Here is a 23,566-nt window from a genome sequence, read left to right as displayed (position 1 = left end):
ACTATATGTCAGCTGGGTTTCCTCTTCTTTGTCTCAACCCCAGTAACTTCCAGATGGTCAGCATACACACTTGTAAGAGTTTCCACCATCATCTGGTGCTAACCGTTTGGTCATTCATTCAGTTGCAGATTCCTGAGAGATCCCTGTGAATGCCTATCCGCACACCAAGCCCTCGGCTGGGGCCAGGCATGGGGCCAGGATCAGGACCGGTGTGGCTCTGCCATCAAGTTCCCAGATCCACCAAAATAAACAGCCAGAGAAGCCAGAAGAATGAGCACTTGGGTATAAGCTGATGTGGTCATCACTATACTGTGATTCTGCATCTTACTTTCCCACCGGAAGCCCCCAAAAGCAGAGTTGGGGACCCCACCGCCTGTCAGTTAAAGACTCTGACTCTAGGACCAGACTGCGTGGGTTCACATCTCTTCTACCCAGTGGCTAAGTGACCTTGGGCAGGTCATTTAACCTCTCCAAAAAATAAAAACTGTAATATACCAGATATGATAATATCTCATACAGTAAGACCTACAGTCTTATATCACATATTATAATAATACAGATAAATCAGTCAACCATGTAAACCGCTCAGCATAATTGCTCAATTAATCTTGGCTAACAATTTATATACCCATAGTAAGAGTTCTCGAAGTATGGACCAGGGACCCTCAAAGGGTGGTCTGTGAGGCCAAAGCTATTTTTGTAATAATATCAGTAAGACATGAAATTTTTTAGAAGTTACCTAACACTGATATCACAACAGATTGACTACAGAAACATATATGAGACTCCAGCCCTCTTCTGTTCAGCCTGACATTAAAGAGATTTACAAAAAGTCCAAAACAAGGCCACTCTTCTCACTAAATGACTTTTGTTTTGGAAAATACAGTTATTTTTCAAAAAAGTTGTTATTTATGTTATTCTATAATGGGTTAAACTGTTGTCATTTTTAAATGAGTTAATATATTTTTTTAAATTTATCAATTTTATTTTCTAATACGGCAAATATTTACGGTTAACAAATAACCATAGTTGCGCTGACTTCCCTGGAAGGTCAGAAAATCTTGTTTCTTCTCCTCCCTCCTAGGCCCTCTTACGTGAGCCCAAGATGAATTTGGGTTCCCAGGTTACCCAGGCTCTGGCTACCTCGTCCTTCTCTCCCGAGGACACACCCATTCCCACCTGAGTTTCCTAATCAACCAGAGAGGCATGCAAGGCTGGGAATGAGCCTCCGTTTTAGAATTGGGTTGACCCAGATTAGAACCATGACTCTACCACTTACTGTCTTTGAACAGATGGTTTAGCTTCTCTGAGCCTCAATTTCCTTATTCATACAATGGGAATAACAACAGTACCTACCTCTTGGGATTGTTGTCAGGAATAGTGACAACTTACACAAAACACCCACCCCTTGACAAATAACAACTATCATCGTTACTGTGTTTCATCGTTACTATCAGCCATCCGGTCCCCCAAGCCCTTCCTGGGTGTGCTCAGCTGCCCCTTCCACTGTCCCCATCTCCCTCTTCTCCACAGTCCCACAGAAGGAGCAAAACCAGGGGCTGCGTGGGATTGCAGCCTCTGGCTTCGCAACACGCACACCCCAACCACGCGTCCTCACTCCCTCAATCCCAAGCAGGGTGTCACCCTACTCCAGAGCTAAAAGCGAAACATGACAGCTAACTGCCAAGCACCCAGGCTCACGACTGAAAAAGCCCTCTGCTGCCAGGGCTGGAGCCAAAGCAGTCTTGGTTCAGGGAGAGAGGACCATGACGAGGAATGGAGGCACCCCAGCCTAGAAGGCTGGGGACCAGGGCCCCAGCTGGCTCTGCCACTAATTGTGGGTGAGTTCCATCCCTTCTGGGCCTCAGTCGGCTCAGCTATAAAAGGAGGAGACAAACTTCTAGCTCAGATGTTACAGAATTCTTGGACAGCCAGGTAAAACTGGGGAGCCCTGACTTGCCCAGATCCCTCGAAGGACACGTGTGGCCCTGGGGTCACAGGGAGCGCAGCCTGCCCTCTGCCACGGCTCCACCCCCACCCCCACCAGACCCGGTCCTGAGTCCCTCTGCCACTCACCCTACAGTTGCTCAGCTCCTCAGCGGACAGGATGATGGTGCCACATTTCTTCCCTGGGACCCCACTGGGAGAGGAGAAGATGAAAGAATGGAGAGCCAGACAAAGACAAACAAAGCCTAAACACTCCCTGAATGGGCCCTCCTCAGCCTCCCCCTTCCCCAACCAGCAGATCTGCCCAGAGCCCCTGAGAAGACAGAGTCTCTGAAATACTTGTGGCAGTGTAGCCTAGAGCACTTGCTTCCTGGGCCAGGACCCCCAGGCCTGGAACTGCCCCGCCCCCTGCTCCCCCAAGAGCCCGCCAGGAAGTATAGTGCCTGCAATGAAAGTCCTAGAAGCGGAAAAGCATCCAGACTCACCCGGAGGCTTCCAGACCAGTGGTTCTCAAACTTTCCATCCAAAGACCACTTCTGTGGGCAAAAGACCTCGTGGGCCAGCCACCCCACCCTGCACCCAGCTGACCCCCAGAGTCCTGGAACCTTTCAGCTCTGAGCCACTCTGATTGATCATGGGTGGGAGAGCAAGCAGCAAGAGGGAGTTAAGCAGAAGGGCTGGTATCCTCCCAGTGGTAGCTTGTCCAGGCCCTCTCCCATGGCTAACTCCCCTTGAACATCTTGGCTGGGGTCTCTCCAGGGAAGAGAGATCCCATGGCCATTCATGCAGCTCCTCAGTGAGGTGGGCAACCATGATATGAAGTCGGCCCACCCAGAGAATCCCCACCAAGAGGTAGAGTTCCCAAGCTGGGGCTTCCCCCAGGGAACCTGGACCACCTCCCCCCTGGGTCAGGAGGGCCCCCTCTCCCGGGCACCAGCCCATTCCACTCCAGTGTTTGGGACAAACCCGGGGTTGTGGGTCTCTGGTGTGGCCAGGGGCCACTGGGAAGGAGGGAAAAAAATGTCATGCTGTCCAGTAGCTGTTTAACTTTGGACTCATGATGGTACTTCTCCAACTCCCGGGTTCCTCGCCCAGAGAATGAGTATGTTTGTAGGCTCCATGAGTAAGAATGTGCACACGCAGCGCATGGCACCAAAAAAGGCTCCCAAGGAGCACCATTTCGCTCCCTGCCTCCTTTCCTTCACAATCTCCCCAAGCTGCTAAAATCCAGCCCCACACCTCAGGCCAGCCTTGAGGCTCCCAGCCTGCTGTCTGCAGAACACACTTTGAGAACCACTGATGGAGCTCTCCCCAGTGCCAGCTTCTGGAGGGAGAGGCTCTCAAGTACAGGAGGCAGGGGCGCTGGCCCCTGAGGCTGAGACAGCCTGGATCTCTCCACATCACGTGAGTAGAGTAGGGTCCCCTGCCACAGGCCTGCCAGCTTGTCCCCTTAGACATGGGCCAGTGAGCAGAGTGCCCCTGCTCTGGTCTGGCCCTCACGGGTATAAAGACATGATTTGTTTGACCAGAGAGACAATCCTCACACCATCCTCCTCCGCCAGTGTTTCTCCATCTGTTCCTCCCTCTGCCTCTGGGCCCTGGGCCCTTCTTTGATTTCCCATCTTCCCTTCCCTCCCCTCCAGACCCAACCGCTCCCACCTGCCTGGGGCCTTCCTTTTGCTCCCCCATTGCCTTTCCAGCCCTCCCTCCCTGGTTCTCTCCCAGACTCCTGCTCCATCTCCAACTGCTGCTTCCATAACTCTCCGTGAAATAAGCATCCACACCCTTCCTGGGCTGTGAGCACCCAGGGCCCCCAGAGGCCCCTTTCCCATATCCAGCGGCCCCAGCAGCCAGTCCAGCGGCTGGGACCCTGGCTCCTAGGAGCTCTCAGCAAGGAGAGGGGAGTTTTGCTTACTCAGCCAAAATGCTCACTCAGCAAAATGCTCAATGGTGTGAAGCCCCTTTAGGCTGGCCCCTGCCCCCGGGGGGGGGGGGGCAGATATTCCCTATCCTGCCCCACCCACACCCTCTGATGAGGATCCTCCCTCCAACCAGGAGAAGGGGAGCGGGAAGGAGTACCAGGGCGGGGGAGTGGTGTGTCTTTGTTGCATGTAGTTGCAGGAAGCCGGCCAAAAACAGATGGTTGGGGTGGAGGCCAAGGGAGCAAGCAAGGCAGGCCCACCAGCGACAGGGAGCAAATACAGACAGTAAGGATTTAGCAGAATCTATTCTGAAAGGAGGCTGACATCCAGCAGTGGAAGCAATGGAGGGGAAGTGGGGTAAGAAGCTAAACAGAAGGGAGGGACCGAGGGAGGGGAAAAGGGCAAGAGGTAGGAGGTGGAAAAAACCAGGACAGGGAGAGAGGCAGGGCAAGTGCCCAGCTCCTGCTGGCCACTGGAAGCAGCCCCTACCTCTGCTCCCCACCCTGCTCCCAGAAGTCCCATGAGCCACTGCGGTTGGGGATGCTAGAGCTGCAGCCGGGTGTGGGAGGGGCCAGCTGCAGAGTGGCACTTGTGCACACTCAGTGCACACTCTCTCTCTCTCTCTCCCCAAACCCCCATCCCCACCCTGCCTGACCCGGGCTGAAGGCACAGTGGTGGGAACAGGGCCCAGGCCTGGACACTGAGGCCCCCTCTGCAGAGCCGGCTGGATGTCTGAGGACTCCAGGGCCAAGGATGTCTGCTGACCTACCCGTTGGACACAGCTGGCATGGGTTTGCCTGTCCTGGAATTCAGGCTGAATGCTCCTATCCTGTAGAGAGAGAGGCAGAGAAAGCATGTCATGAGTCAAGCCCCCAGTCCTGAGAGGCCATAGCACTTGGCATCAGAATTCTTGGAGAAAGGTATCCGTTCCACATCAAACAGGACCAAGAGCTGCAGGCCAGAGGAAGGAGAGGTGTTCCTCCCAAACCTTGCTGTGAGGTGCTGGGTGACTCTACCTCGGGGTCCTCAAATTGTGATCTGGGGCCCAGCACCATCAGCATCCCCAGAGAATGTGTTAGAAATGTAAGTTCTCAGGCAGCCCCATAGACTAAGGGGGGGGGGCAGCCGAAGGCTGTACGCTTTGAGGACCACAGCTCTACCTCTAGACTGTGAAATGGGGAGACTGCTGAGAGAATCACGGGAGATCAGAGAAGCTGATGTCAGTCTAGTCCTGAAGAGATGACCCAAGGAAAGGGAGGTGTTGTGTGTGGGTCTAGCAGGGAGACGAGAGACAGACACACGACATTTTCAGTATGGGAAACAGATCCCCCTCCTTCACCAATCCATCATCTCCAAGATCCTGCTGGCCCCCCCAAGGCTTGCCTCCCCAGCTGTCTCCTGTGGAGGTCTTCCTCAATTCACTTAGCAGGTGTGCCTGTCCACCATGGGTGGGCTGGGTGACAGCAGGGAAGAAACAGACCAGAATGACAACCAGTCTTTTGACCCACATCTGGGAGCCAAGATGGGCAGACACACACACTCACTCTGGGAACCCCAAATTCTATAAACGTCAGAGCCCTGCAAACCTGGGTGTTTTCCCTATTCTCAATAAATGATAGCATATATCACTATTCTCTGTGAACCCAGAGAAGGAGACCTTCTCAGGGACAGAGAGGCCTCTCCAGGGGCCCTGAAGTTAACATACAGTTAGTGGGAGTCAGAGACCAGGGGCTGGGAGAGAGACCCCCGTTCCTGACCATAATGCATTCTGCGCTTCTTGGTCACAGCGAGGGGATAGCACCCAGTTCGAATTTAGCAGAAGCCAGCAGGGAGCTGATACCCAGCCCAGCCTGCTCTCCCCTTCCTGCCCATCCTGCCATGTGGCCGGGACACCTGTCCCAGTCTGCAGGCTCCTTTTGTCTGGGTTCTGCCCCTAGGGCTTCCTGAGAAATAGGGACAAGAGAGGGCAGTCCCACTACCCAGCCATCCTTAGTTGGTCCCTACAGCCGCCTGCAGCTTCCACCAGAAGAAGCCTTGGGATTCCTCATCCCAGAGCCTTCCTAGAAGAATAGCTTTCCCCTAAAAGCATTTACAGCCCTATAATGCAGATTTTCAGGGCAGGGTAAGATGAGGAGGACCTCACCCTACCCACCTCTGGCCTACAGTAAGAGGTGAATAATCTGAGGGATATGCTATGTGAGGAGAACCCCTGAATTCAAATCCCAGCTCTCCTATTTCCTAGCTGTGTGCCCCTGAGCAAGTCACTTTTCCCTCTCTGGGCATCGATTTCTTCCCTTTACGTTGGCAAGGGTGGGAGGTACGAGTAGACTAGATAGTGTCTCACGTCGTCCCAGGAATACAGGGCTCTAATAACTGAACCTGGGTCCCTCCAAGTTCACTGGGTTAACGGCCCTGCAAGGTTTCCAGGGTCTCCCTATTCCTAATCACCCTGCATGAGTGGCGGCTTGCTGCGCCCCTACCCCGAGCTAAGTAAGGGTGGGCGGGAGGTTGGCCCATCCCCAGGGAAGCAACCCAAACAGGCCCCACTCCCCTCTACACTTACGTGAGGGGCTTCTCCAGGCGGCTCCCAGGGGACCCCACAATCTCTCCGAGGGTGCAGAAGGCCTGGCCCAGGAAATCCTGCATGCCCAGGGTACCAAAAAAAAAAAAAAAAAAGCCAGTGTCACCCACTCTACCCACAGCCACCCCACCTCCCCTATCACCCCGTGCCTAGAAGTAGGCGGACTCTGAGATAACCAGAAGCAGCATCAGACATATGGGTCTGTGTCCCAGGGAAGCTCGAGGCTGACCCAGACTCTGGCACTGAAGAGAGTTTCTGAATCTCTGGGCAGTCACTGGCAGAACTCACATGTTTGGATAAATCCGGGCTCTTCGAGTCAACGTCGTAACTGCAGGGAACACACAGAGATAGTAAGGACGGCTGGGGCATCCTGTCCAGAACTTCTGGGGTCCCTTATCTGAGTCAAGACCCCCATATCCCCAAATACAGGCTCTGAGAAGGTAGGATATTTCTGGGAGTAACGACTGGGAGGCCCACATGGGAGCCTTGCAGGGTACTGGCCATATTCTGTCTCTTGATCTGGCTGATGGTTACATGAGGGTAAACAGATACAAAATGCATCATGGGATGGACTCTAAAGATTTGTGTACTTAACTATATATGTGTTATACCTCATTAAAGACTGAAAAACTAAAATAAACTTGCTTGGCAACCCTGGCTGGTTCTCAGGTGGCTGAGCCGCCTTGCCCTTCAAAGCCTGTTCTCCCATCTTCCCAGCTAAGGCGAGGTGCCCTTGGAGCTCAATACCTTGCCTTTGAACCTCCTGATGGTTTCACCTTGCCCAGGCCTGCCCGGCTTGACCTGGGGCCTCCTCACTCAAGAATGAGGGAGGCATGAACACTTTCCCCTCTTCCATCTGCACCTGGGCCCCTCCCTTGACCTGGAGCCCTCCCTTGACCTGGAGCTCCTGCAGCCCCTTTTCCAGCATCCCCCTCCCCCGCCCAACCCCATTGGCTGTCCAGGCCCCAAAGCCTCCCACTGAGGGGCAGTCCTTTTTACTCTACCCCTGCTCTAGCACTTTCTCTCTCCAAAATGTCCCCAAATGGTGTCTTCTCTATGATGCGCTATAAGTCCTCCCTCAGTCCCTCCAAAGTCATGTCCTTCCACTGCATTTTTTTCCCCTCTGCTCCTGCAAGCTCCCAACCCCCTTTTGGCCCACTCTGTCCACAGTCCTCTGGGATACAGTCCTTTCTAACCATCCTCATGCCTAGGAAAAACGAAACAAGGGTCCCCACACCCGCTCACCAGACTGAAATCCCATCATCATCTTTAACCTCAGAAGAAAGGTGGTCTGCACCTTTGTGGAACACATGCACATGCCCAAGGCCCCATCAAATCAGGTTACCTCTGCAGGAGGGGAGACCAGAGGGCACCCCTCTCCCAGAATAAGCTCCAGCAGAGGGAGAGGTCAATGGGGAAGTTCCCATCACCTGGGGAGAAAAAGGCTCCCGGGAAGCCCCCAAGATCTAACACCCAGAGTCAGGTGGCTTGCTCAGGGTCCTCCCACACTTAAGGGATACAAATGGTGGGGAGCCTCTGTTTTCTCTTCCCACCTCTTTTCTGTCTCCTGATGAGGGTGGGTCTGAACTTGAGCTAATTGTTTTTGTCCCAGACCAAACCTGAGATCCCTCTAATGTTACAGCACCCATCCCCTTCCTTGGTAAGAGAAACTACTACCAATCTCAGGTCCTAGAGCACCCCCTCCCATCTATGGTCCCCCTGCCCCTACAGACCCATCCTCAGCACCAGCTGCCACTTACAGATCAAAACGGAGGTTCTGCTTCTCCTCAAAGAAGTAATCCACAATGAATTTGCGCACAAAGTCAGGGTTGAGTGTATTGTCAATGACTTCAGTGCGTCCAAACTGCAAGAGAAAATAGGGTGTGGACCTCAGGACCAGGCTGTGGGGCAGGCGAGAGCACGGGGCTCCAAGTTCCTCAGTCTTGGCCCCAGTAGGAATGGGAAGCCTTGCCTTCTGGCCCCCATCCCCTATCCCCAGTCAGGGCAATAGCTCTTCCATCTAACAATGGAAACCATCCCCAATATGGCTCCAACTCCAACCTCGGCTTTCTTCTCCCGACCTCCATCTAGGCTCCACCCAAGTTACAAGGTTTTGATACCCGAATACCTGAGCAGGCCCTTCACTTCGGCTTTCCCTTTTCTGCCAGGGGCATGTCCTCCATTTCTTCAAAATCCTGTTAATGCTCCCTCCTCCAGAAAGCCTTCCTGATTCTTCCACCCAGAGAGGTTTACTTCCCTCTGAACCACTGCTGAACTTGGGCTCACCCCTACGACCACCATCCTTCTCTGATTCCACAGTTAGGTGACTAATTATTTGATGTCACCATTGTAAATGAAAGGGAGGAAGAAGGGATTGTAGGAGCTTTTAAGATCCCCACCTCCTGCCCATGCGCACTCCCTTCCCCTTGAAGGTGGGCTGGACTTCACAACTCACTACTAATGAATAGAATAGAGCACAAGCCACTGCCCAAAATATGTTATAAACTACCATGACTTCTGTCTTGGGGACCCTCTCTCACTCTCTTTTGCTTGCTCACTTCGAGGAAGCCAGCTGCGCTATGGAGAGGTCCGTGTGGCAAGGAACTGAGGGTAGCCTTGGGCCAACACCCAGTGAAAAGCCAGGCTGTCAGCCAACCTGCCTGTAAGAAACTGAATCTTCCCAAAACTACCAAGGGAACTTGGAAGCGGACCCTGCCCCGGCAGAAGCTCAAGACAACTGAGACCCTGGCCAACACCTTGACCACAGTCTTATAGAAGACCCTGAGGTAGAGGACCCCACAAAGCCACACCCAGATTTATGACCCTGTTGTTTAAGTTGCTCAGCTCTGGGCTAATTTGTTACACAGCAACAGATACCTAATACATGGACTTAACTTTCTCCACATCCCCTGCAGCAGACACTCTAGAATTTTACACACAGTAGGCACTCAATAGTTGAATCCCCTTAAACTCCCCAAATGACTTAAGGCAAGTCCCTCCGAGGTCTGGGCACCAGAATCACTTGGAGGGTTTGATAAAAGACCGATTATAGGCCTCACTCCCAAATATCCCTTCGACAAATATCCCTTTGACCTCCCTTTGACAACCCTTGGGTTCGACTATGGTCCACAGGGCTCTGAGCTCCTCGAGGTCTCCCTGCACTACAGAGGAGGGCAGTGGGGACATGTTTCCTGGCCATCAGGCCCATCAAAACAGCTCTCTCTTACATCTGTTTTTTGTTTTTTTTTCTTACATCTATTCAGTACACTGGACATTTCTGGTGATATTTTGTTTAAAAAAAAAGGGACACAGGGCTAAAAGATCAAGTGTAAAAGCAGTGTGCTCTGTGTTTCATGAAGTGAAGGCATGATACCAACCCTACAAAATGAATAAGACAGACAAGTGCATGATAAATATTTTAAATAAGTTGTGAATATTTCTGAATACATAAACATGTTTTTTTCAATTTGGACGGTAATTGCCAAAATAAAAAATTAATCCCGAGTATTAGTCCCCCTTAATGGGGCTCTGCAGCTCAGAAAAATGCCAGTACACAGGTCCCTCTCCTGTGCGGTGGGCAAGATCTTCTTCTCTGGGACTTAGCCCAGCACTCACTTGTACCCTGATTTAAGTTAGAAAGCTGCAAAGAGAACCTCCCACCCAAGGACATGTGGGGTCATCTGAGCACTCCATCTGGCATCATCTTGCCTTTACTCCCTGTCAATTTCACCAACTGAGCCTCTCTCCTTTCCCCCGTACCCACTTCCTCCCCTGTGACCTCAGCCAGGGCTCCCCATTTTCTGAACTCAACCCTTGCCGCAGCCTCCTAGAGGGCCCCCTAAGTGAGAACACTGCTAATGCTTGAAGACCCAGCCCCCGGGAGCTCCTGCTCTACATCTCCCAACCCCTCCCCTATGCTCCCATAATGCACCTGGTGTCCCTATGGCTGCACTTACTATGTCACCTGACAACAACCTACTGAGGCTCTTCCCACCCCACTAGAGCTTCTCGAACAGCCAAGGATCCAAGTTCCCCTCATTTTTGCAGCCCAGGACCAGCCACTGTTTAACAGACTCCCATTCTCAGTCACCAGTGCTTATAAGTATGAGGAACCACGTGACACATTTTGCACCGTATTTACCTTATTTCGTCCTTTTATGGTAGGCTCCCCATTTTACAGATAGGAAAACAAAAGCACAGAAAAGCTAAGTTATCTGTCTAGGGTTCCACAACTAATCATTGCTGAGGGCAAGTCACAACCTAGGCATTCTGGCCCATGCCTTCCATGCCCCAGGTGCTCCCTGTGAGGTCCCTCGCGAGGGCAAAGGCTGGTCACTGCTCTCAGTGCCTGGTATGCACTGGGGACTCAGAAACCATTGAATGAAGTAAGGTTGAATGAGGAAAGGGAAGAGCGGGTTTGAGTCGCAAGCTTATCACAAGCTAATTGTGGGACTTGATTGAAGAAAGCTTCCATTTCCTCATCAGAAGATGGGAGAACACTACGTGTCCTGCTTACTTCTTAGAGGTATCATCCAACTCAATTACCGATTCAACAAACAGTTTTTCAGCACTTACTATAGGCCAGACAAAGAGCTTGTGCTGAGCTACGAATATAAAGAGAACATGAATCCTTTACTTAAGGACTTCTCTGTCATTGGTGAGACAACTCATAAACAATAACCGTAACACAGTGTCACAACAGAGCCATAGACAAACATCTACAACAGGGTCTTCCCCAGCTACACACCAGAAGCCCCCTGGGAGAAATGTGAAAGATGTTGACACAAAGACAGATTACTGGGTGTCCTATTTCACAGACTGGTCCAGGCATCTGACTTCACCGAGATCTGCACCCCTCATGATTATTGAGCTATTCTATAACAGAAAATTGCAGAAAGCACATCATAATGCAAATGATTCTTATCCGTAGAAATGTAAATACATTTGGCTCAGTAGAATGCAATTATTTGATTATTGTCCTGTTGATACTGACCAATTCTGCATCTATTTTTAAATTTCAGCATTCCTGATTGCCTGTATACAGCTGACCTGCAACAATGCAGGGGTTAGGGGAGTGGACCTCCACACCCTGTCGAAAATCCAGGTATAACTTTCGACTCCCCCAAAACTTAATAGCCAGCCTACTGTTGACCGGAAGCCTTGCAGACAACAAGAAGTTGATTAAGAAATATTTTGAAAAAAAAAATGTATTTTGTATGTTATATGTATTACATACTGTATTCTTACAATAAAGTAAGCCAGAAAAAGAATATGTTATTAAGAAAATCATAAAGAAGAAATTTATTGAAATGAAAAAAAAATCATTTACTGAAAAAAATCTGTGTATCAGTGGACCTGTGCCAATCAAACTTGTGTTGTTCAAGGGTCGATAGAATGTGTGTTGAGTCATCTGAACCAGCTGTAACATCTTACTAGTTCCTTCATTTAATTAACAAGTTAAACAAATCTTTACCATGTGTTCATTTTACCTTTAGAGAAGATGTATCCTTTAACAGGAGCTTTTTAATAATACCCAGGCTCAAAATCCCGCCACAGACCAATGAAACCCAGTCTCCCTGGGTGGGGCCTGAACAACTGTTTTCTCAGTTTCCCAGGTGATTCTAACGCACAGTTGGAGTTGAGAACCACTGATGGAAGAAGAACACTAACATTTACTGAACCCCTTCTGAATGCTCACTAGATCAAGTGGATCATTATCTCATTTGATTCTCACACTGCCACCCCCACCCCACCCCACCCCCCGTGAGTAACTACCCATTTTCCAAGTGAGGAAACAGAATCAGAGAGGTTAAGTCACTTGCCCAAGGTCACACAGCTAGGCAGAGCTGGGACCTAAATGCAGGTATGTGTAATCCAAAGCGCATTATATTTTTACTTCATCTAATGTTCTCAAGCACTATGAAAATCAAATAAAGATGAGATTTACTTCACAAATATTTATAAAAGCCCCACTGTGTACATGCAATGGGGTAGATATTGAGTCAAATAAGACTGGGTTCCCGGCATAGCCCCTAAATTCAGTGACAATCTTACAATGTATAATCCATCTCTTGTTCCAAGAGAATTCCTGCATTTTCCTCTTCTGCTCTCATTCTTAATACCTCTAGTCTTCAGACAAAAGGAAAATTTCTCCTAATGGCTTTCTTGCAGAGTATTCTGGGTAAACACCCAGGTGTGAGAAAATCCTCCTTTAAGAAAGGGCTCTACCTCCTCTTCAGTGTACGGCTCCCTGAAACATGTTAAACAATCCCTCTGGCTGGATTTTAGATACACCCCAGCCCAGAAGGAGAAAGCATTTGTGCTGCCTCTCTCCCACCCGACTCTCAGCAGAGACTCCAAGGAAAACACCCATTAGGGAAGATGACAGCGCCACTTTTAAAATGGCACTTGAAGCTTCAATAGAGGGGAATTCCCTAGAGATTGATCTCTGCCAGAGAAGAAAATGGAGTTCCCCTGGAAACAGGACTTGGAGTGGGACTGCAAAGTCCCCCAAGATCTCCTAGAGAGGAGAGGGAGCCATTGAGCCAGGCTGGGCAGTGATGAATTTCCAACAGGCAGAGGTAATTCACATATGCCGGGCACAAACACGGTGAAATCTACAATCAAGGAGGGACTTACCAAAGATGTTTTATAGCCTTCATTACTTGGGCTAATCACAAAGGGAACAAAGACAAAAGACAAAAAGCTTGGATTTTGAAAATCCAAGAAGCCGATAGGTCTCTGTCAGTTCCAATTTTATACCCCTATTAATGACAATAGGAAACAACCTAACTGATGTCTTTTAAAAAAATCAATTTGGTTGTATTTCATTCCACATAGAATTGGTTTCCAAGCCCGAAGGGACTTGGACAGATGAGGTGTTAGCACAGAGCAGTGGGAAGCATATAGTCTGAATGATGTGTGGCAAATAGGGCTTGGGGGCAAAGGGGAGAGGGGATTAACCATTTGCGCCCGTAATCGTAATCGTAATCGGAGCTGAACCAGTGCTGAACGCTCTTCCAGCACCCTGGAAGTGCCTGTCCCTCCCTCTGGTCCATTCTGAACTCCTCCGTCCACGCTCCAGGCTCTGAGAATGGTACTGCTCACGGTCTGGGGTGTAGGCCACCCAACACCAGTGGGCACAGGGATTTTCTGATCAGCAACATTGGAGAGAAACCCTGAAATCTTTGTTTTACCAAGAGATTCTGGTACGGACAGCCTTTAAGAACTGTTGCTTATGGGGGTAAGTGCAGACTAGTGAGGGCTTGGTGTGAAACTGGGGAAAGGGCTGAGCAATCAGAAATAAAGGTGAGGGGGACTTCCCTGACCTCAAGGCCTGGAACAGCCTCCCAGGAGGGGAGAAAGAAAGAGAAAGTACAGATGAGTGAGAAACCTGGAAATCAGGACATTCACCCTCTCCAAAGCCCATGTCTCGTTCCTGGCAACAAAACCCAGTGGGAAAAGCTCCTTAACGCATCACAAAAGATGCTCCCAAGGGCTCCTAAAACCTCTATGACTAAGCCCCAAGAATATCAATTAAACAGCATTAATTACATATCATCAGTTCCAGGGAGACCCTCAAAGGGAAAACAGACTTGAAACTTCTTTGAGGACTAAATTAGATGGCTCCCCGGGGCTCTGCTACACACAGAAGTTGAGATCTATGGGGCCGGCTGGGCAGCGGTCCTGCCAAACCACCCTCCTGACAAGGGCTGCTGCCGGGCTGGGATGGAAAACCTGGTTCAGGCAGGTCTCCCTGCCTGAGACCCTAAGGTTTCCCCATTCCACATCCAACTAGGAGGCCAGGACTGGGGGGATCCTCTGTCAAGACATGGGCCTCTTGAGCTGCAGTGAGGCACAGGGCTGGCAGTAAGTCCTGGATGGATCTGGAAGCTTATTCTCTGTGCCATAGGGTCTCCCACGGCTGCCCCCAGCCCACCCAGCTCCTTCTCTGTCCTGCTCTACACTCCAGGGGACCCGGTTTCCCCTTTGAACCTCATCATCCTGGTTCCCTTGCCCTGCGGGTTCCAGGTTGGGTTTGGCCAACGGGAGGCACCAGCAGATGGGAGACTGGTAGAGAGAGAAGGTAGGGTATTTCTTCCCACTCTGGCCCAGCCTTGGCCCCTGGGTTCTGGCAGGGGCTGCCTCTTCTCCCAGAATGATGGTCCGCCTCTCACTCACAGACAAGAGCACTGTCTCCTCTCACTGCCCCTTCGAGCCCTGAGTGAGAGCAGCTACTTGCTGGTGCTGGGCCCTGGGTGGGGGGCGACCTCCTGCTAATTCCCTCCACCTGACCCACACCTTCAAAAGAAACCCATCAAATCTCCTCAGTTAAACCAACTGAGGAAACTTGCTCTCCTGCTGGGGCCCTGACTGATCTATTTTCTCTCTCACCAAACATGTTCCTAACACATAAAATTGCCAACTCAACTGAACATAAACCAAGAACAGTCCCCACCCCCCTCCTTCTGCTGAAACACCGTGGAATGCTCTTGTCACCAATAAAGTGCATGACCCCCACTTGTGCGGCCAAGATACCCGCTGTCCCACGACCACCTTCTGGGACGCCTGGTCTCAGCACAGCTGTCCCACCCTAAGGGCGCCAGTGGGAGCACTCCAGGACCAGGGATCCCCACACCAGCATCCTTGGCTTTATAGAAAGTGGCCACCTACCTGATTAGAGTCAAGGTTTGACGCCTTTAATCAGCTCTAAGTGGGTCTGTGGCTCCCCGAAATCGAATGAAATGTCTGTCTGTACGTGTCTGCATTTTCCGGGGGAAGGAGCTCTGGTTTCCATCAGTTTCTCCAAGGGAAAGCATGCCTACAGAAACCTTTAAGAACCTATGATTCGGGGCGCCTGGGTGGCTCAGTGGGTTAAAGCCTCTGCCTTCAGCTCAGGTCATGATCTCAGGGTCCTGGGATCGAGCCCCGCATCGGGCTCTCTGCTCAGAGGGAAGCCTGCTTCCTCCTCTCTCTCTCTGTCTGCCTCTCTGTCTACTTGTGATTTCTGTCTGTCAAATAAATAAATAAATAAAAATCTAAAAAAAAAAAAAAAAGAACCTATGATTCTAGCTTTGAAGACACATCTTAGGTTTCCCCCCGCCAGAAAGCAGTGAATAGTGAAGTACAGAGAACAGAGTCTGGGGCCCAGCTTCCTGGGTTCAAATCTGGTTTTGCAGTACTCATTGGCCATGTGACAGGAGAAATCCCTTTCCCCCGCTGTGTTTCAGTTTGCTCTTTTGTAAAATGGGAACTACAATTTATCCATACCTTACAGGGTTGTTGAAGGCTTACGTGATCTGATTTATGTAGTGTACTTAGAAGGCAGCCCGGGGCCTAAAACAAAGTCTACATTAGTGATTCTGCACTCTGGTCCTTCCTGAACCCCAAACCCTGGCCAAGGCACCCAGGAGGAGTGTCTTTCCCGGGTCGCTGAACTCAGCCTTATCTCTAAGAGACTCCCGGCAGGAACTGCTGACACTCTGCTCATCCTCCATGCTCAAAAGGCCCCAGCTCTGAGTGGTTTCTCTCCAGACATCTTCCACACACAGGTGAGAGGAAAATGCAGGGCTGTCCCTTTGCTCTTACCAAACAGCTACTCCGTTAAGATCGAGCCTCTGCCCTGCCCATGGGCTTCCCACAAGCTTGGGTCCAGCAAAGCCCAAGGCCTTTGTTAGGGGGGAAAAGAAAAGGCAATAGAATGTGTAATGCTTGCTTAGAGACCCAGGCCTGGAGAAGAAAATTCACTCTCTTGCCACTGGCAGGAAAGGTGAAGCAGAAAGACCCCTTGGGCGAGGAAGCTGCTTAGTGAGGGTAGGGAGGGGAAGAGAGCCCTTGACCCTCTCAGTCCCTGCTCAGACACACCGACTACTGGGCTAGGAGGCACAAAGCAAAGCAGCCTAGAAAGAAGCTTTCTCTGTTGCTTCTAAATTTGTAAAGTCTGGACCCCTCCTTCCACACAAGCCTCCGGTAACTCCCTGCAAATGCCCACAGCTAGAGGGCTCTGGGGCCCAGAGCCAGGGTAGAGTAGAGGGGTAGCTAGGCATGGGTTTAGGACCCCCCCACTGGCCAGGGTTCTGTTGCTAATTATTTACAGGAGGCTACCTAGAATAGCTAAGAGGGTGCATTTCCCCAACTGCTAAGACAGAGCAAATCATTCCCTCTCCAGGGCAAGGACAGAAGGGAAGGTGCATGGAGTGTGACCCAGAATGTCTGCTACTGATCTTCAATACTGAGAATAATCCTCATGTAGCCCTAAAGACAGCCAGGTGCTAAGTGTTTTCCATATTTTTTCCTCATTCAATCTTCATAACAGCTTTATGAAACAGGGCTGTTATCCCCATTTTACAGATAAGTTAACTAAGATAAGGCTCAGAGAGCTGGAGTGACTTGACCAGAGTCCTATAGCTGGTGGGTGGGAGAAACAGGATTGGAACCCAGACTCTCTGGTCTGGTTTCAAATCAGTAAGGAGTCGATGTAGTCACTAACCAGCAGGAGGTCAGTACTGTGAATGAGGCTTGGACTATGTCCTATTCAATTTTTATTCTTGTTCTTTTCTTACCTGCAGCCAAACCTCTGAGCTTCTTCAATGCTAACTCTCTCTTCCACTTTGCTGACTCTTCCTGTTGGGGGGGGGCTTTAGGTCACAGGGCACAGGTGAGTGCCCCTGACCTATTCCTTTGCTCACCCCCCACCCACATTTCCAATCCCTACAGACCACACAGGCACTCCTGGCCCCTCCTATGATTTCCATAAAGATTTACTGATTGACAAGTTGACCTAGAACCTGAAGATTCTGGAGCTGGAAGGAATCAAATCATCTCAAGCAATGAGAAGAGAGAGGCAGAAAAGAGGGGTGGGGGGACCGTGCTTTGACACATGTCACATGGCTAATTAGGAAAAGGGCCGTGATGGGAGCCCAGATCAGGTCAGTTCCCACCCGGAGTGGTCCCCGGTTCTCCCAGAAGCCTGTCACCCCCTCTGTCAGGTTTCTCTCAGGTCTTCCTTCCATCAAATCCTCCTCCTACCTCTTCTTATCGTGACTCCTCATCTTCAAAACACTTTCCACACCCGTGATCTCATTCAGCCCCCCTACCAGTGACCCCATGGAGACGTTATTACTGTCATCCCCATTTGATAGAGGAGAGAACGGAGCTCCAGGAGGCCAGCAGGACCTCCCAGAGGCACCCAGTGGTGGGGATGGAGGACCAGGGCTCCCAGGAGTGACGGAGTCGTGGCTTCCCATGGTGTTCACCGAGGTCCCCTACCTCAGTAATGAGTGGGTTGCTCTGCAACCTGAACGACGTTCACAGCCCAGATTTAAGCAGCTCTGGCCTTTTTACAAATTACAGCTGGATGAAGCTCCAGAGACCTCCCCCCAGCTGCAAAGCCCCCAGTGGCTATGCCTCCTGGGACAGAAGGAGGCCAGCGCTGACAGACTGCTCTCCACCTCGAAGCTGCCCACCCTTCCCCAGCCGGAGCTCCCCTATAATTTTCATATATAATTGATGGCTCCTTAATTGGGGATTCTAAAAGCCCTGCTAGAGAGCCCAGCCCTGGCCCCTCATGAATCATGTTCACTGGGATTAAAATTAGAGGCCAGAAAGCTATCTGACTCAAATAGAAACTGGAAAAGGCAGCGAGCTGGGTGCTGGGAACAGGGGTCCAACTGGGTGCCTGAGGCTGGAGAATGGCTTGAGGTCTGGGCACCAGGAAGGAGGACCCAGGTTTCAAGGAGGAGCACAGAGGACCTAGATCCAGGCCAGGCCTGCATGGTCTGGGGTCTGGAAAGTTCTCTGAGGTTCCCTCACGTAGAGGCGGGTGCAGGAGTCTGTAGCCACCCTCTCCTTGGAGAGTGAGGAAAAGCAGGCCCAGAGAGAGAGGAAGGGGCTGGCTTAAAGCCAAGCAGAGTGAACCATGACTTCTGTGGCCTGGTACCTTCCAGACCACTTCCTGTTGTGTTAAGGTCTCTAGGTGAGGAAGGGCAGAAGTGAGTAAGGAGAACGGAGGCTCCAAAGGCCTTCTCCCTGCTCAGGCCTGGACAGAGAATTTTCCCTCTCTGGCCCCAGACATCAGCAGCCGCGGCCAAGCTTATAATGAAAGACTTCCTGACAAAAGGCTTAGTTCCTAATTAGCCATTGTTCCAAATAATCTGTTAAAATGTCCCAGCTCCTGGGGGAATGGCCCTTTTACCAATGAGCCTAGCTGCCAAGTAGCTGGAAAAACACTCCACCAGCCCGTGCCCTGATCTTGCCTGGGCGGCTGAGCCAGGGTCCAGCAGCACCTGTGCGGAGAGGGCCCCGAGTGAGCCCTGCCCTAGAGGCACTGGTCCTCCAGGGCACTCCAAAATGTCTGTCGCTCCTGCGGAATGGCATGACGGTGTCTGAAGGGATACCCCCAATGGTTGTTTCCCCCAGGTGAAGCCCTGGTTTCTCACTTAGGGCCTCCTTCTATGGAGTCACTGTTGCACATTGTTTCCTGCCAGGCGCTTTACCAAAATTAGCTCCTTTACTCCTCACAGCAGGCTGTGAGCTGAGGCACTTGCCCAAGAGCCCCAGCCGAGGAGGTGGTGGCCCGTATTCAGACCCAGTCACCTTAACTTTGGAACCCATGCTCTCAGCGGCTCCGCCACAGGTGTAAAGGACGGGCACCTGGACGTCCACACTGAAGAGAAAAGAGACTTATCAGCTGCCAAACAACCTACTCGAGAACCTCAAGGTTTGCCAGAAAAGCAAACTCCTTCCTTCAGATGAAATCTTGGGCTCCTGTCGAATGTATTACACAGAACTCACAGAACCGCTCTGGTTGGCTGGGGGGAGGGGCGGTAGGAGCCACTCACAAGTTCACAGTGGGCCCCGACACACCACATCCAACCCCGGATCTAGAAAAGTCCACTCCGATAGCAGCCTGGCCAGACGGGCGGACTCAGAAGACCATAGCACACTTCAGCTCCACACTCTCTAGCTGAGGCGCTGGGCCAAGCGGGGACCCCTCTGTGCCTCTGCTTACTCATCTGGGGTATGGTGAGGGCTAAGGGGAGTCATGGGGTACTACTGATGTAGAGACCACACCAGCGCTAGGAAACGTCATCCCTGCTACAGAGGGAGAAGCAGGACAGGGGGTACAGCCTCTTCCCAGCTTTGACAGGATTGCATAATAATATTTCCAAGTGTCAAGCACAGCCAGGCACTGTGCTGAGCCATTCTGTCCTCAAGTTCCCACCACAGCCCAGGGAGTAGGCGTCGGGATCCCATTTACACAGAAGGAAAAAGAAACTACAGCTCAGAGAGTTTAAGGGAAGTGACAAGAGTCAAGATTTCAAGGGACACAGTGACAGCACCTGGCTGTGCCAAAGCAGATTCTAAAGCCCTAACCCTAAGATTATGAGCAGGTGCCTGTGACCTGTCTGGTCCCCAAAGTCAGGCCTGGGTCCCAGGCTGCCTGCTCCTGCTGACTGCAAGGGAGGGCCCTGGAAATCCAGCTGCAGGACAAGAGCGAAGGCCACGAGAGGCTGCTACATGGGTCCTGAGGCTCAAGTGGGACCTTTCCCTGAAGAGGCAGACCCCTCTCTCCAAAAATGGGAGAATCCAGAAAGCCAGCCCCACGCTTGCCTTGGCACCCACCTCCTAGTGAGGCTTGTCTCCTGCTTTGAAGTTTAACAGTAATAATGATCCATTATAAAACAGTGATAATGATCCATTTGTTCCTTTTGATAGGGAAATCTTTTGATAGAGATCTGTGTGATGTGGCTGGGGCCGGGTCCTGGGTTGGTCATCAGGGATCCCAAACTGGGCTCAGAGTATGGTGGCAGAGGGTGAGTTCATTTCACATCTAAACTCTTGACCATTGAACAAACGATCCCCACTGCCCTTGCCCACGCATCCCTACCCTGCTCAAAACCCTCAGATAGTTTCCCACAACCCTCAGAGCAGTGTTTGAACTCCTACATGGCATATGAAACCCTAGAGGATTTGCCCACTGTCTTCATTGTTCACAGCACTCAAATTATACAGAATTTATTTTTGTCCTTTGAGTGCACTGAGCTTGCTCCCACCTCAGGGCCTTCGCACCTGCTGTACCTCCTGCCTGGAATACCCCCTCCCAGACATAGGCATGGTAACACTCAGGACTCAATTAGAGTCACCTGTCCCTCAGAAGGGACTCCCTCGACCCCCTAACGAAAGCAGTCCCCTCCACCCTGGTCACTCTCTATCTCATTATGCTGTTTTTTATCTTTGTCACGGCACTCATCAAACAATACCTGAAATTATCCAACTTCTTTGCTGATTAAATAAGCCTCTCCGGAGTAGGGACTCTGCCTGTCTTATTCTCCACTATATGTCTGAATCGGTGGGTGGCATATGGTAGGTGTACAATAAATGCTTGCTCACTGACTGCTGACTCTTTGGAAACTGTGATTAAATCGAAGGCCTTGTATTCCCAGGAGGGTTCCCAATGGGGCACGGCCTTCCCTTCATCAGCTCATCTCTCCCCTCCCTCCAACACAGCCCGGGCCATAGCCAGACTGAGTCACCGCCAGCTCCCAGACACACAGGACGTTTCCACCACCAGGCTTCGCTCATGGCAAGCTCCGTTCCCAGAATGCTCTTTCTTCTCCCCACTACCTTTCAATTCCCAAGTCTGGTGCCACCTACCCTTGGAAGCCCTTCAGGCCCTCCCGGCCCTCTCCCAGCTGTGAAGAGCTGAGAATTCACATCTAAACTGCTTGGGTGATTCCTGGCCTAGCTACGTTCTGGAACTTGGGGCCTTGGAGAGGATCTGCTACAACACTCTCACCAGAATGAAGAAAACAAGGCTTTTAGTTCCTTCCATATCTGTGTCTGGTCTCCCCAGCTACCCATAAGTTCTCTGAGGGCAGGGACCTTGCTGCTACAGCTTTGTACCCTGGAGGATATCACAGTCCTTTATTCGAGTTACTTTGCCTCTTTGACTCCCTGTTGCTATCTATATATAGAAGGGGTTACCTGGGACGGAGGTGCTACGTTGCCCCACACCCACAGCCCATCAATGGTACTATGAACAATAGCTACCTCTTACCAACCGCCTACCTGTTTCCTCCACCTTATCCTATGTTCTCTCTAACACTTACAAAATCCAGCCAGTAAGTATTGCTAGTTGCCCATTTTACAGGTGAGAAACAGAGGGTCCAAAAAGATAAGTGCCTAGTTCAAGGTCACATAGTTCTAAGACCAAGGTCCTGACCCAAACCCAGGAACTGCCCACGACACCACCCCTCCTCTGTGATTCAATAGGGAGAGAACCCTGGTTTCCTAGCCTTGTCACCTGGGCCAAGTTCCGTCACCTCTCTGAGGTCTGGAGATAAAAGCCGTTCTAAGGATTGGGAACAAGTAGGAGATGTGATGTTAGGCACACACCAGGAACATTCTAAAGGAATTCTGCTGTAACAAGGCAGATTTTTCAACCATCTTGGCTGATTCTTTGAGTACCTTAAACCATCAGAGTTATTGGGCCACCATCTTGGCTGCTGGGATAGGGTTGCCTGAGGGTGCTCAGAGAGGGCCGAAGATGGCTCAGAGTCGGAGAAAGGCATTCCCTCTAGAGGAACAGCACGAGGGTGGAAGCAGGCCAGACTCTGAATGTCCAGGTGCAAGAGGAGGGACAGAGCTAGGGAAGAAGGCAGGGGGACACACTGTGAGGTGGGAAAAGCCTGGAGTCCAACAGCTTGGCTTTTGTTCTATTGTCTATAATATATTATTTAAAGTTAATTTTGGGGTGCCTGGGTGACTCAGTCAGTGAAGGGTCTGCCTTTGACTCAGGTCATGATCCCAGAGTCCTGAGATCGAGTCCTGCAGGGACGAGCCCGTCCCTGCTCAACTGGAGTCTGCTTCATCCTCTGCCCCTCCCTCCACGCCTCCCTCTGCTCGCACTCTCTCTCTCCCTCTCTAATAAATAAGTGAAAAATCTTCTAAAGAAATAAAATAAAGTAAAAAAAAATTTTAATGAGTTTCATCCATCCTAGGGAGGCTGTCACATTTGAAAGCCCAAACTAGGAGATGTCATCTCCAATACATTATCTCTCTGGCACTGGAGAACCCTTTTCACAGAAGGAGGTTACCAATCATTTTTCACTGCAACAGGAAGGTATGTAGAGACACACATATGGCTGAAGTGCCTTACAAGCCTGTAAGCACTTGTACAAACACAGTGTGAGAACCTGCAGAGACCTCATGCCTTGGGAGTGGGCCTGGGCTTCTGATACCCCAGGGCTCTCCTGCCAGCGGAGGCTGCCTGACCCTCCCTGGTGCCGGAACATCAGCTCTCATCTGCCGGCCTCCAGTGTGCCTTAAGGCAACAAGCAGGCCCCGGGGACCTCACTTTGCTGATAAGGACAAGCAGGTCACTAGGGGCCACTTGCTAATATTAGATGAGCGTCTAACTTGACCATCAGATGACATGAAATTGCCAATTTTTTCCCCAAATTTTCAAACTGCAAATCCATATGGTTCAACTTAGCCAGCGGGTGCACACGGCAGAAGTCAGCCTGAGTCCGGCTTTCATGGTTATGCGGGCTCCAGGGTCAAGGTTGTGTGGAAGCAGAGCTGGTACCCCCAAAAGGGCTGGCAGCTCTGGACAGCCATCCAGGCTTAGGTGGCTTCCACACAGATGTGAATCCCAATCCTGAGCCAATTCATAGCGTGGCCGTGGACAAGCCGCTTCAACCTTCCCGGCTTCAGTTTCCCAGCTGTGACATGGACCCATCGCAGCTCCTCACAGAGGCTGCAGCCTTAGGGACAAGCCAGGAGCGCACCTGCAGGGGCTCACTCCATGCCAGTTCCTCCATACAGCCAATTTTGGGGTAGCCCAAGTGGGAGAGGTTTGGACACCAAGCTAAGAAGCTGATGTTCGTCTCCCAGGCTTGGGAAACGGCTGAATGGCTGAGCTGTGATTTTGAAAGCCACTGGAACCACGAAAAGGCCCTTTTCTGTTCAGGAGAAGCAGAAAAAACGCTGGCTGCTGGGGGTGAGCATGGGGGTGAAATTCAAGGCCAGAGCCAGGGAGGAAGACGGGGGTTTGGAAGGGGGCAAGAGCCAGACAGGCCACCACACAGAGACGCAGGGTGTTGTGGGCAGACTA

The 23,566-nt window shown here is 51.1% G+C and overlaps 1 protein-coding gene across 2 annotated transcripts in view; it reads right to left on the bottom strand.

Moving 5' to 3' along the window:
* The window catches only part of CPNE5 (copine 5), an 89,307-nt gene that overhangs the window by 43,599 nt on the left and 22,142 nt on the right, over positions 1-23,566 (bottom strand). The window contains exons 4-9 of one of the 2 annotated variants that reach the window (XM_032862351.1): positions 8,211-8,314; positions 6,739-6,778; positions 6,433-6,509; positions 4,639-4,698; positions 2,433-2,483; positions 2,077-2,140 (exon numbers count right to left, since the gene is read on the bottom strand). In XM_032862351.1, the coding sequence (XP_032718242.1) occupies positions 2,077-2,140; positions 2,433-2,483; positions 4,639-4,698; positions 6,433-6,509; positions 6,739-6,778; positions 8,211-8,314 (396 nt within the window). The remainder of the gene's footprint in view (positions 1-2,076; positions 2,141-2,432; positions 2,484-4,638; positions 4,699-6,432; positions 6,510-6,738; positions 6,779-8,210; positions 8,315-23,566) is intronic. The other variant, XM_032862352.1, reaches the window with a different exon arrangement.

This window comes from Lontra canadensis, unplaced genomic scaffold (genome assembly GCF_010015895.1).
Source record: "Lontra canadensis isolate GAN:19392208 unplaced genomic scaffold, GSC_riverotter_1.0 scaffold23, whole genome shotgun sequence".
NCBI lineage: Eukaryota > Metazoa > Chordata > Mammalia > Carnivora > Mustelidae > Lontra > Lontra canadensis.
The sequence above is the reverse complement of the archived record's forward strand: the minus strand, read 5'-3'. Positions and strand labels throughout refer to the sequence as shown.